This window comes from Ceratina calcarata, unplaced genomic scaffold (assembly GCF_001652005.2).
Source record: "Ceratina calcarata isolate Rehan_Ccalc_2016 unplaced genomic scaffold, ASM165200v1 scaffold54, whole genome shotgun sequence".
NCBI lineage: Eukaryota > Metazoa > Arthropoda > Insecta > Hymenoptera > Apidae > Ceratina > Ceratina calcarata.
Genome location: NW_017176565.1, coordinates 337801 through 349326, shown reverse-complemented (window position 1 = coordinate 349326; position 11526 = coordinate 337801). Strand labels below are relative to the sequence as shown.

General features: G+C 39.7%; 3 protein-coding genes across 7 annotated transcripts in view; 1 reads left to right on the top strand and 2 right to left on the bottom strand.

Moving 5' to 3' along the window:
- Window positions 1-2053, bottom strand: part of LOC108628800 (glucose dehydrogenase [FAD, quinone]) — a 3325-nt gene extending 1272 nt beyond the window's left edge. The window contains 9 exon segments of the mRNA XM_026816759.1: window positions 1-154; window positions 231-391; window positions 476-629; window positions 704-871; window positions 950-1065; window positions 1122-1256; window positions 1315-1423; window positions 1498-1697; window positions 1769-2053. Of these exon segments, the coding sequence (XP_026672560.1) occupies window positions 1-154; window positions 231-391; window positions 476-629; window positions 704-871; window positions 950-1065; window positions 1122-1256; window positions 1315-1423; window positions 1498-1697; window positions 1769-1934 (1363 nt within the window). The 5' untranslated portion in view covers window positions 1935-2053.
- Window positions 2054-2100: 47 nt separating this feature from the next.
- grp (serine/threonine-protein kinase grp) lies at window positions 2101-5106 on the bottom strand. 2 transcript variants are annotated; one of them, XM_018030812.2, is made up of 8 exons: window positions 4815-5106; window positions 4588-4744; window positions 4240-4463; window positions 3838-4158; window positions 3390-3593; window positions 2702-2928; window positions 2493-2624; window positions 2101-2404 (listed from the first exon to the last, which is right to left on the bottom strand). In XM_018030812.2, the coding sequence occupies exons 2-8, from the start codon at window positions 4647-4649 to the stop codon at window positions 2186-2188; spliced, it is 1389 nt and encodes a 462-aa protein (XP_017886301.1). In that variant the 5' UTR covers window positions 4650-4744; window positions 4815-5106; the 3' UTR covers window positions 2101-2185. The 2 variants fall into 2 exon arrangements, with proteins under 2 accessions (XP_017886301.1, XP_017886300.1); XM_018030811.2 differs by having other exon boundaries at window positions 2493-2627; window positions 4815-5102.
- Window positions 5107-5372: 266 nt separating this feature from the next.
- On the top strand, window positions 5373-11246 carry Golgin104 (coiled-coil domain-containing protein 186). 4 transcript variants are annotated; one of them, XM_018030995.2, is made up of 9 exons: window positions 5377-6145; window positions 6268-8080; window positions 8240-8510; window positions 8613-9016; window positions 9134-9681; window positions 9788-10071; window positions 10191-10214; window positions 10390-10539; window positions 10618-11246. In XM_018030995.2, exons 1-9 carry the CDS (start codon window positions 6040-6042, stop codon window positions 10693-10695), a joined length of 3678 nt encoding a protein of 1225 aa, XP_017886484.1. In that variant the 5' UTR covers window positions 5377-6039; the 3' UTR covers window positions 10696-11246. The 4 variants fall into 4 exon arrangements, with proteins under 4 accessions (XP_026672534.1, XP_017886484.1, XP_017886485.1 ...); XM_026816732.1 differs by having other exon boundaries at window positions 6054-6188; XM_018030996.2 differs by lacking the exon at window positions 10191-10214.
- The last annotated feature ends 280 nt before the right edge of the window (window positions 11247-11526 follow it).

The window sequence follows — 11526 nt, the reverse complement described above, 5'->3', positions numbered from 1 at the left end:
CCTCATTTGATAAATATCTCGGATCGATTAGAGGTGGATGTGACGGATCGCTACTAAATAATTTAATTTCTCCTTCGCTTTTCGGATGTAACAAAACAGGAGCGATTGTTACTGTATTTTTATACGAATTAGGAGCAAAATATTCATTATAAACCTACGAAGAATTACTAACTTAAATTATATTAGTAATATACAATATTCGTTTACTTGTAAAGTTGTTTGTTATATACCTCATCGGTGATTCCCATAGTTTCTTTTAGAACGATACCATTGTCCCGTGATAAGCCAAGTGGCATCACCATTATTTGTAAATCTGGTGCACTTGATTTATTTTTTTGAAAATTACTGTGGAACGTTCCCAATACTTCAACTCCTGTGTATGTCCACGGACCTCGAAAAATGTTATTTGCAAATATGATATAATTTGTACCGATTAAAAGACAGTCATTTTAAAATCAATTATTTGTTAAATTACCTTCTCCAAAAAGAAAGTAATCTAATACTGATAAGGGACTGAAAGCATTAATTACACTGAGACCAATACTCGTGTTAAGCATAACCAGATCAATCCCAGTGAGGAGATGATCTACGAGATGTTTACCAACTGGTAAATCGTTTATTACATTGATCTTAAAGTTACATAAATTGTTATATTATTACTGGCAATTAATAAATGCAACAATCCTGACTTATAAAATTTTACCTTCATATCTTCCAAGTGTTCCTTCGGTCCAATACCAGACAACATTAATATCTTTGGAGTACCAATTGTACCAGCACTTAAAACAACACCTTCTTTTGCGAAAGCTTTAAACTTTTTATTCAATGCAAGAAATTGTACCCCGATCGCTCTACTTGACTCCATCAACACCTTTAAAATAATTAGTAGTACTATACTTGCTATTGATTCTGAAAATCAAGGTCTCTATACATTTAACACTGTATATACTTTTTCAACGTGAGCATGAGTGAAGATAGTCAATTTGTCTTTCAAGTATTTGTACAACAATTTGTCACCACACCACCGTTTCCCATTCTTCGTGGATAATTGTACTTTCATAAAACCTGAATAGGTAGAATGATAAAATAATGATAGCCTTTTACTTCATTGTTATATGTACCAGTTTTTAAGTCCTCATTAATATTGCCAATGTCGTGATCCAACTCTTCCAGTCCTTTTAAAATTACGTCAGCAAATCCAGTGTCCCATGTTAAATTGCTTATGTGCATGGATTCATGATTTGTTCTAGTGTCTCCTACAAGTATTTTTGACCTCGTATCGATAGTAGCATTAGAATAAATGATTAGACTTACGAATATAATCTGGAAGCCAATCATAATCTGAAGGATGCCCACGTACGTGAAGCATATAATTTATTCTATCAGTTCCACCAAGAATTTTACCCATTGGCCATTTGCTTTGCTATAAATAAATTCTTATTACCACGCATCCTATTAAATGATCTTTATTATTCTATAATTAAGTGAGTGTCGTACATTGTTCTTTAAACCTTTGCAAGCATGCTGTTGGGGTACAGTAACATATTTCCAGTCGTATGGAGTGTTTTGAATCAGGGGAGCTAAAAGTGGTATATCTAAAAACGGTGGAGCAACTCCACCGGCTTCGAGTAATAATACTTTATGTCCATATTCTGTTAGTTTTATGGCTGCAGTCGCACCAGCTGTCCCGGCCCCAACTGTGTGACAAGAATAAAAAATAAGATATGTCTCCGTTAGATACAAAAATAAGTTTACGTATATTTCTTACCGATGATGAAATCGTACAATTGAATATGATCGATTTCAGTGAAGAGCCACTGTTTATAGATATCAAAAAGATATGAAAGACCATCCGTAAAACTAAGATAACTTGAGAATCCAAATACTATTAGACTAGTAATTGTAAATAGCATAAACTGTAAAATCACGAGCATTTCAGTAGCATTGAAATGAATGGAGGTTATGGAATGTTCATACGAAAATACGACGAGTTATGAATTATTGAAGAGAGGATAAAATCATTATTATCGTTATAATAAGTCACGTGTTCTTTACTATTTCTATTGTACTGGAGACCTAATTACTACTTAGGAATTTTGGATTTGTATTGGACATACGAAGAAAAAGGAAGCTTTCTTTGTAAAAGAATATAAAAAGTTTATTCAAAAATTAATTTCATGCAACATTAAGGTATACATTCCGTGGCTACAGCGATAGGCCACGTGACAGGACCCTTTAATATAATGTCTTCTAAAAACGATTTGATTTTAACAAATTTCCGTTTGAACTCTAAACCACAGCCTTTGGACAATCGAAAATCTACTAGTATTTTCCCATCCATTTCAACAATGTTAGCTTTAAAGAACAAAGGCATCTTTCTTCTATCTACAGTTTGTATAGTAATCTGCGAATAATCATGTAACATGTTAGTCACGTACAACTTCGGTCGTTCTCATAAAAAAATTTGCCGCTTGAATAATTTAATAACATACCGTGCCAACGTTATTGATGCGATAAGTATAACTTTCGTGTTTTATACACTCTGTTAATCTATTCACGGTTTCTTCCAATGACGTCTTAACGAAGAATCTTGTCATTCGCCGTACCAATCGTTGGAATGTGTTCTGCTGTGAATTAAATACCGAATATAGATTCCTAATTATTTTGCCGGATCGGCAACAACAATAATATAATAAAATACCTGGCTTTGAGTAAATTGTTTATTTTGCACTTGCGTAGACAGCAACAAGTCTTCTAAATGCGCGGGTTGTGAGAATGAGAATCCAGGCCGTTCTTCCAAATTAATTCCCACGGCACTAGCACTTTCTACCGTGGGTAATTCGGGTTGAGATAAGCAGTATCTTGTTAAGTTCTCGTCTTCCAATCCATGTCTTGAATCGATTTCATCCGGTCGAACATATTCATTACCTACCATAAAAAGTAATGTATTAATTATCGTTCTTGTGTGTATTTTTTAGTACAATCACTTTCATATTCAGAACTATATTAAAAAACGAAAATAACGTGAGGATAAAATAATTCAGCTGCATACGCCAGTGCTCTTTGCTTTGGTAATCTAGCTTTATGATCCTTAATTAAAATCATAGAGCTGTATTACCAAAGTAAAGGCAAAAGCTTTGAGAGCCTGTAAGAGAAAATCGTCAATGGTTAAAATTTTCCATTCCTCTCGCACACTCACGTATCAACGCAATAATTTGTTGCATTCAGCATCCACTCAGTTAGGTACCAAGTTGCTTTGAGTGATTTATTACGTAATCACACTCAGAGTCACTCAGTACCTGACCAAGTAAACACTCGCTTGATCTTGCACAGCTTTATAAAATAATGGATGCGTTAGAAGTAATATAATATTATGTATTTATGCACACCTTCGTGGAACTTTTTGGTGAACCATCTGTGCTGTTTGATATCCTTTACGGTATATCTGTTTGACGGTGAATGCATTAGAACATTTTTAATCAGAGACAACGAAATGTTATCCAACTTTTTCCATGGAGTAAGAGACATATACTTTCCATCTCTCCATGCCATATATTCTTCACAATCTGCCACGGACTGATCCCATGGCAGTTCTACAGTTTAGATATGGACCAGTTAAAAACTAAGAAATGCAAGTTTTGCATTAGACCTAAACAATCACACTAAATATGACGATAGCCCGTGTGTTTATGTAAACAAAATTACAACCTATGTTACTGGCTTGTTGAAATCATATTTGTTCTCATAAATTGTTATTCGTATCTACCCATTGCTGTTATGTGGAATTTTTTAATTGAAACAAAGATCTTTTGTTATAATCTGATTAGAAAAAATTACCTCCAGCTAGTAAAGCAACAAGAATTATACCACACGACCATATATCAGCAGGTTCAGCATGATAGGGACGCACTAATACTTCTGGAGCGACGTATGGCACTGTCCCACATCTTCTGTCCAAGCAACGTTCTTTGCCTTGGCAACGGAATACCGTTGCCAAACCAAAATCGGAAACTTTTAAATTATCGTTTTCATCCAATAGCAAATTTTCCGGCTTCAAATCTCTGTGTGCAATTCCCTTGCTATGAATATATTCAACAGCTGAGATTAATTGTCTGAAATATTTTTGTGCTTCCCATGCTGGCATGCCTACATCCGGCTCTATTTTGAATTTTAATAAAAATTAATAACATCGAGGTCTTCAATGAACTTTAAATGAAAGTATAGAATAAAATGTTTTACCAATTCTATCAAAAAGTTCTCCACCTGCTGCATATTCTAAAAATATATATTCCATAGTGGGTTCACTACGTTTTCCAAAATACTGTATAACATTAGGATTAGAGAGCATACGATGAATCGTGGTTTCTTTATGAACAGTTTTTCTAGCATCAACATGTCTTTGTACATCTATCATTTTCATAGCAACAGCTTCACCCGTAGACTTATTTATAACTAACTTTACTCTGAAAATTAACATTGAATTTAATAAAGATGAACATTTTTAACGAAAATATTTAACAATTTAATTTTCTATTTATAAAATTTTGATATCTAGTCGGGTAAAAATTAAAAGAAGTTTCAACGTACTCGCCATAAGCCCCTTCTCCTAAGGTATGCCCGAATATCCAACCGTCCACAAATTCCGTCATTCTGCACCAGCATGCCTTTTCACAATGGTACTAAAAGCCTTTGTCTCGTAACTGATATTTTCTGGCAAACCGGTTATTTAACGTAATTGGCCAGTCTACAAGAACAGGAATTATCGAAAATAATTAATACGAGCTATAAGACTTACGTTTTCGCGGAATACTTACGTTAATACATCATTTTTCATAAAAACGGTCGGCCTCCCCAAGCACGTGGTTTTAATCTTCTCGTCGGAACATCGTGCTTTTGATCGAACCGAACACGATACAGTAATAAGTTACATTTAAAAGCATACGTTTGTAAAAATTAATAAACTTTTTTACTTATGCTCTATTAATCTCGTTAATAACGCAAACACCACGAGAACCGATTACAAATTAAAATACTTCCTTCGCGGAGATCAGTAATGCCGAGACAGAAGTAGGGATAAATCGGCGGAGTAGGCAGTGTTGGGCACATCGTGGGATTTTTGGGGCGTGCGCACTAGAAGTTTCCTAGTAGTAGCAGTTTAGCACCGTACGAATGTTTTCAGTTCATAGCAGTTTATAGGTACCATTAAATCCCAAATGCGAATGTTCGGAAGTTAAGAAATATTTATTAAGAATAATCTTGAAAATAAAATATTACATTATCTGACTGCACGTTTTTCCTACGCATTGCTTTTAGAAACAGTACATTCTATGAGAGTAATTGGTCAGTATTCAGAGTCGTTGTCGTTACTTATATTTAAGATCGTCTTATGTATTTACTATCCCTGTCTAGCACATATTTCCAGACCCTGTCTTGTACAGGAAACAGGGATTTAAGCAAATGCTTAAGGCGATCTTAAACAGATAGCATAAGAATCGAGTTGAGTTGGGGTTCCACCGTAGCATACACACATTAGCTACGGCAGTTACGATCTCTTAAAAGAAATTCTTAGAATATTTCCTAAAAATTTATTTCCTGTCCAACGCGACTGAATTTTTCCAGCATTAAATTAAAACAATCTTAAAATATATGGAACATCAATTTGTCTTGCATTCTCAAATTCTCACTATTCCCATGTTTAAAGAAGGCCCTCCAAGCCCGCCGGAAACATTTACAGTTACAGTCACATTATCTTAACCTAAAGATAACGTAACAGCATATGTGTTTATGTATGTATACGTCTACTACTGACGTTACCGTATGTACACAGATTTTCACGGATTTTAGGTTATCTTCCTTGATTTTAATTGATATCTTTGTCGCGAATGTCGACGAACGAAGTGATCGCTGGCTTTTTTCGGCTGCCGAGGGAACGTTCCTACATCCTTCGATTTTTATCCGCTGGTTGGTAACGTAACGGCGGTATGTACGTGATGGGGTCGAGTTGAACCGCGAGAAATTCGTGGTGAACACGAATTGGAAATGGACGAAGATAATTCAGAATCGACGCCTTCTCAAGAACGAGAACAATGTACGAACAACGTCCAAACGTCTTTCGATGCGAATGTAAACGTTTCGCATGCGGAAGGTACGTGTCGATGAACTTGGATGGACAGCTGCTTCTGCTGCTGGTTGTTTGTTGCTCAATGAACCAGATTGCTTCATTCCTCCTTGATCTTTCTGTTCCAATTGTTTGTTTCATCTTTTCAGTTACCGATGTCTCGAGCCGATGCGAACTTCGAGTTCTGAACGTAAAGAGCGGAAACAGGATGCATGATGTTCCAGAAGAACTCGCACGAGACCACGATGACATTAATCAGGTCGAAGGTCCGGATTCGGTGTTATTCTTATTATCGGTAAAGAATGACAATGAAAGGAAGTGCAAGGAATTTATGGATAAAAACAGTATTCCCGCGTCTATGAAAGGATCCCGTTCTTTCAGTAATTTTTCGGAACTTGAAATGACCACGACGATAGAAGATGTTCTTTCGGGTAAAGGCGATCGACCCCTCGAAGAATCGTCGTCCTACGACGATGTTCGATTACAGCCATTGGATTCGTCCGAGTTGTCGTACGCATCTTCGGATATAATTTCTGATTATGACATGGAACGTACCATGCCGCAGCCACGTAAATTAGAAATGGAATCGAAGAACGTCGAGGTGTGTAATGATGACGAGAAAGAAATAGTTTTTAGTACGAAATTTTACGCGAACAAAAAGGAAATGGAATGCTTGGAAAAAACCGACGTTGACGATGACGACGGGCGGCGTGTAAATGACTATGAGATTGAAAAGTGCAGCATGGAGAGTACAGAGAACGTGGGTCCAATGCGAACTGCCTTGAAGGACGTGATCGAGAACGACGAAAAGTTGTTGTTCGACAGCGAAGGAAGTAAAGTCCGATCTGATGAGACTGGCGGAAGTGGCCAGTCGCGGAGCGTCGCGATTTCCCGGCCGAATTTGATAGACGACAGTAGATTGGTGAAAATTTCACTGCCAACGAATCCGATCGGCATGATGCGATCGAATGCTCCGTTTCTGAACAAGAGTCGCAACTTTTTGAACTTTATTACCGAGAAATCTACAAATATCATGGAAAAGGCATTGTTACCGCAACATTTGACGTTGAAGTATTATAATTCCGTGATCAAGACCGTCGATGACGATGATCGGAACAGGGTGGACGGTCGGAAGAAGAGGGAATATAACGGAGAATCTTCCGACATGAATGCGAAACCGGTCCTGCTCGACGGCAGAACTGAATCTCCGACGAGAACGCCGACGAACGCGGAGACTGTTTGCGCGACGGTACCACGAAACGAAGGTGACGAACGTGAAACAGTGACTGGTACAGTGGTGAATTCGAATGAAGCCGCGTGCACGAATATCGAAAAGGACCGTGTATCGGATGAAAATAAAGAAAACGATTCTAATGAATCGGGCGATCTACCGGGATTCGCGTTCGATCGTCCTACGAGCGATATCCCTGATGGAACGAATCGTTCGTACGATGAAGATCGTGAACAGGAAACGAACGAGGATCATGGCAGCAGGGACGTCGACTCTGTTCAATTCGATTTCAATGGTCAAATCATCGCGGATCGATCGACGACTGAACACCGTGGATCACCGCGGCAGGAGAGAAATGGAAGCGTCGTGGACGATTCGGAACACCAATGGAAACACGAATCGTTGCAGCATCCCGCTTATCTGTCTTTGTTGAGAAATTATGCGGATTTAAAGACCGAGTACTTGAAATTACGGGAAAGAATCGAAAGTTCGGGAGAGGGACGCATTAGAATGATCGATAAGAAGACAGATGATGGGAACGACGTGGAAGCGGCGTTCGTCGCGCGGATCGCGAAGCTGGAGAAGACGATCGACGAGCTTACCTTCGATTTACGTTCGTCGTTGGAAGCGCAAGAAATGTTGAAGAAGGAGTATCACGCCGCGAACAAAGAGAGAGAGAATATGGTGATGAGATACGCCGTTAGTGAGGAACAGCTTATTGATACCCGAAGGTAATAAGCTAGTAATTGGGAACACCGCGATCTTTCGTTTGAGCGGACCGAACCGATCTTTCACCTCTCGCGTTCGTCCGATCCATGTAGACTCTAATCTGCTTGCTACTCTGCGCGGCTCGCCTTTAACTTGTTGCTTGTTTGTTTTTTTCTGGCTAGGGCGAAAGAAAACGCGGAACGGAAACTGAAGGAAATGATGTCGCAACAGGAAGGACTTCGATGTAAATTACGGGAAATGCAAGCGGAACGCGGTAGAATGTGCAACGTTCTCACCGGTAAACATCGCGAGTTAACGGATCTGCAGAAAGAAGTTGAAAAATTGAGGGAGGACGTGAAGATGAGAGACGTCAAATTGCACTGGACTCAGAACAAACTGAGAACGGAAATGGATGCCCAGAAGGAGACTCGACAGAGATTGGAGAGAGCGACGGTAATGCGAAGCGAGGCTGACACGTAGGAAATCGTACCGCGGTTTATGCTTACACATCCAGCGAGCGAGATAGTAATGGTAGGTATGGTTTGTTCGATTCAGGCCAGGATCGACGAGATGAAGGAGGAATGCGAACAGGTGCGCAGAGAGACGCAAGAGACGATGCGTAGATTTCAGCAATCCGAAGAAAACAAAGCGGTGACGTTGGATCAGCAATTGAAGGAGCAACAGGCACGGTTGATTTTGGAGAGGCACGTGACCGAGGACAAGGAGATGTTGAGGGTTCAGTTGCAGAAAGAGGTGGATACGTTGAAGCACAGGCAACAACTCTTGGTCGAAGAAAATAACACGCTCAGTTTAAAGATACAGGATGCTGAGAAGAGTCGCGCGTATTACGAGAGTAGTCTGAGCGATCTAAAAATTGTAGCGGAACGGCGTCAAAAGGAGATCGTCGAGTTGCTCGGTAAAGTATCCGAGCTCGAAACGCTGAGAGTTCAGCTTCGAAGGTAGATATCCCGCCCCTTTTTTATTTCCCTTTTCTTGTATTTTTCTTTTACTTTTTTCTCATCGCGCTTTGCTCCCGCCGGGTTTTCTTACTCGGTTTTCTTCTCTGCCCGCTTCAGCAAAGATCAATGTCTAGCATCGACCGAGGCTGAGGTTCAACGCTTACAAGCGAGCAACGAGGAATTACAGGCCGATATGTCCGCGTGTCGTGAAAAGGAAGCGGAAATGTTGAACTTTACGCAGAAATTGACAGAGAAAAATGTACGGCTCCAGTCCGAGTTCACAGCCATGGAAGCCAGAGGGAAACGGTTGGAGCGAGAGCACGGACCATTACACGAACGTATAAATCAGCTCGTTGTGAAAGTGAACGGCTTGGAAGAGCGTGTCGCCGAAGAACGGAAGAGAAGAACGGAGGAGTGCGAAGTTTTGGCCAGGCATCTTGCCGAGCGAACCGAAGCCGCCGAACAACTGACCCGACAGTTGGAGGATTGTCAAGGGGAAAATGCTGTGTTGAAGAGAAAACAGCGAATAAGTATGAAAGAAATGACCCGTGAGTTGCAACAATGTCGAAAAAGATTGGAGACGTTCGAAACGACATCATCGTCTTATAATAATTCGTCGTTGGGTGTCGCATCCAGAACCGGATCGAACGCTTCGCTGAATACGGGTATTTATCCGTTCTTCGCTCATCGCTCTCTACCGGTCCCCGTACAACCTGTCCTCCGCGATCTGTTCTCGCGTGATATATCTCTGCTTGTTTTTCGCTCTTTTAGGAGATACTTTGAACGGTGCTTCCTTGTCCGATAACAGTATTGATGGTGACCACGGCGGTGGCAGTTCAAATCGACCACCCACGGAACCTACCAAGCAAGCGTTGATAGATCGTATTATAAAATTACAGGAGAGTAACGCTAGAAAAGCCGAGAAACTAGATTTCTTCGAGGAACATACTCGGATCTTGGTTGAGGAATTACAGAAAAAGAAAAGAATAATACAGAATTATATTTTGCACGAGGATATCGGTGCCATGGGTGGGAATGACAGAGATAAATACAAGGTAAACGGATTTTTTTATAAAATTTGTAGAATACATTTACCTTCTTACAAATCGAATTCTTCTTCTTCGTTTGATTGGTTCTACGAATTACGGTTTTCTTTCGCTGTTTACGCAAGCAGCATATCAAAAGCAGGAGAAACGCGGTAAGTTCGTAGTTAAATAAAGTAAGGAAAATACGTATCCGTGGAATGCTCGTCGATCATTTAAATGATCGTACGTACGCGTATAGTCGCCTATATTGCTAGTTTTTACTGTTTTTCTCTCCTCCCGTTTCTTTCCGACTATCCCAACTCGATCGTCCTTGTTGGTTGATTCCAGGCTGAATTGGCAAGACACGGAGGTATAATGGCCTCGGTCTACAATCAACGAGTCTCCGACGAGAATATGACTCTGGAATTATCGTTGGAGATCAATCAAAAACTTCAAGCAGTGCTCGAAGACGCGTTGTTTAAGAATATTACTTTGAAGGTAAACCGCGCGCGTTGCGTTAAGTTTCCGATTTTCGAGTACTCGCAGATTAATCTTTTAATCTCGATTTGATTTTAGGATAACATCGATACCTTGGGTGAAGAGATAGCGAGGCTGACGATGCAGAACCAACAACGAAGGCAGAGTAAGAACTGAAACGAAAAACTAACCGCGAAGCTGAAGATACCTGTACTTACGTCCTTATCGTCGTGATGTGGAACGATTGGACCGACGATCGAGACGACGTGTAGGACGAGTGAACGATTGGAAAAACAACCTTGTCGTGTCTAGTCAAATTTGTTTATTGAAATTGAACTTTTATTTGAATTTACGGGATAGCTCGATAATACTATTATTCGTCGTTGTACTCTTTCATTATCATAGTACTTACGAAGTTTACGAGGCAATTTCGCTATTCTTTTTAATATTCGTCGGAACATTTCGTATTCCGTTTTAGAATTTTTTTACGCGATATTGTAAATGTTGATGGTGCGACGACCGTCGTCGAGTTGAATGTACATGTATGTATACAGTATATTGTACTGTACTGTGCTGTACGGTGCTAATTTAGTAAGTATTAACTATGTAACTGTAAGTATGTACTTACCGAAATATAAGTTTAAGCGATTCATCTAACGTCTGTTCTATCATATGAAAACTGTAAGCCCTCTGTGCAGGAGAAAATTATAAGGTATTGTATAGAATAATTTTCATTTTTCTTTTACGTGTAGGCCACAAGTTCCTGTCCTGTCATCGTAAAAGATATGTTTCCGTGTACTCGACGCACATATAAATCGAAACCGCAGTCGAGAAATAAATGCAAGGTGACGGTGCATGCAAAAAGGAAAACTTAACGTCGCGTCCTATAAAACCTGCTGGTATCCCTGAATCGCGGAAACGTTTTCTATTGGACCGGTGAACGTATAACGTTCATGTAGCAGCAGCAGCAGGTACGGATACGAAAATCTTCGATTCTCTTCGTCTCTC

Excerpts from the sequence above, each read along its gene's own strand:
- grp (XM_018030811.2), bottom strand. The coding sequence starts at position 4,649 with ATGACGGAATTTGTGGACGGTTGGATATTCGGGCATACCTTAGGAGAA. Across the intron at positions 3,594-3,837 it reads TGTTGCTTTACTAGCTGGAG|AACTGCCATGGGATCAGTCC; the intron begins GTAATTTTTTCT and ends TCTAAACTGTAG. Across the intron at positions 2,405-2,492 it reads GCATCAATAACGTTGGCACG|ATTACTATACAAACTGTAGA; the intron begins GTATGTTATTAA and ends GATTATTCGCAG.
- Golgin104 (XM_018030995.2), top strand. The coding sequence starts at position 6,040 with ATGGACGAAGATAATTCAGAATCGACGCCTTCTCAAGAACGAGAACAA. Across the intron at positions 8,081-8,239 it reads CAGCTTATTGATACCCGAAG|GGCGAAAGAAAACGCGGAAC; the intron begins GTAATAAGCTAG and ends TTTTCTGGCTAG. Across the intron at positions 9,017-9,133 it reads CTGAGAGTTCAGCTTCGAAG|CAAAGATCAATGTCTAGCAT; the intron begins GTAGATATCCCG and ends TGCCCGCTTCAG.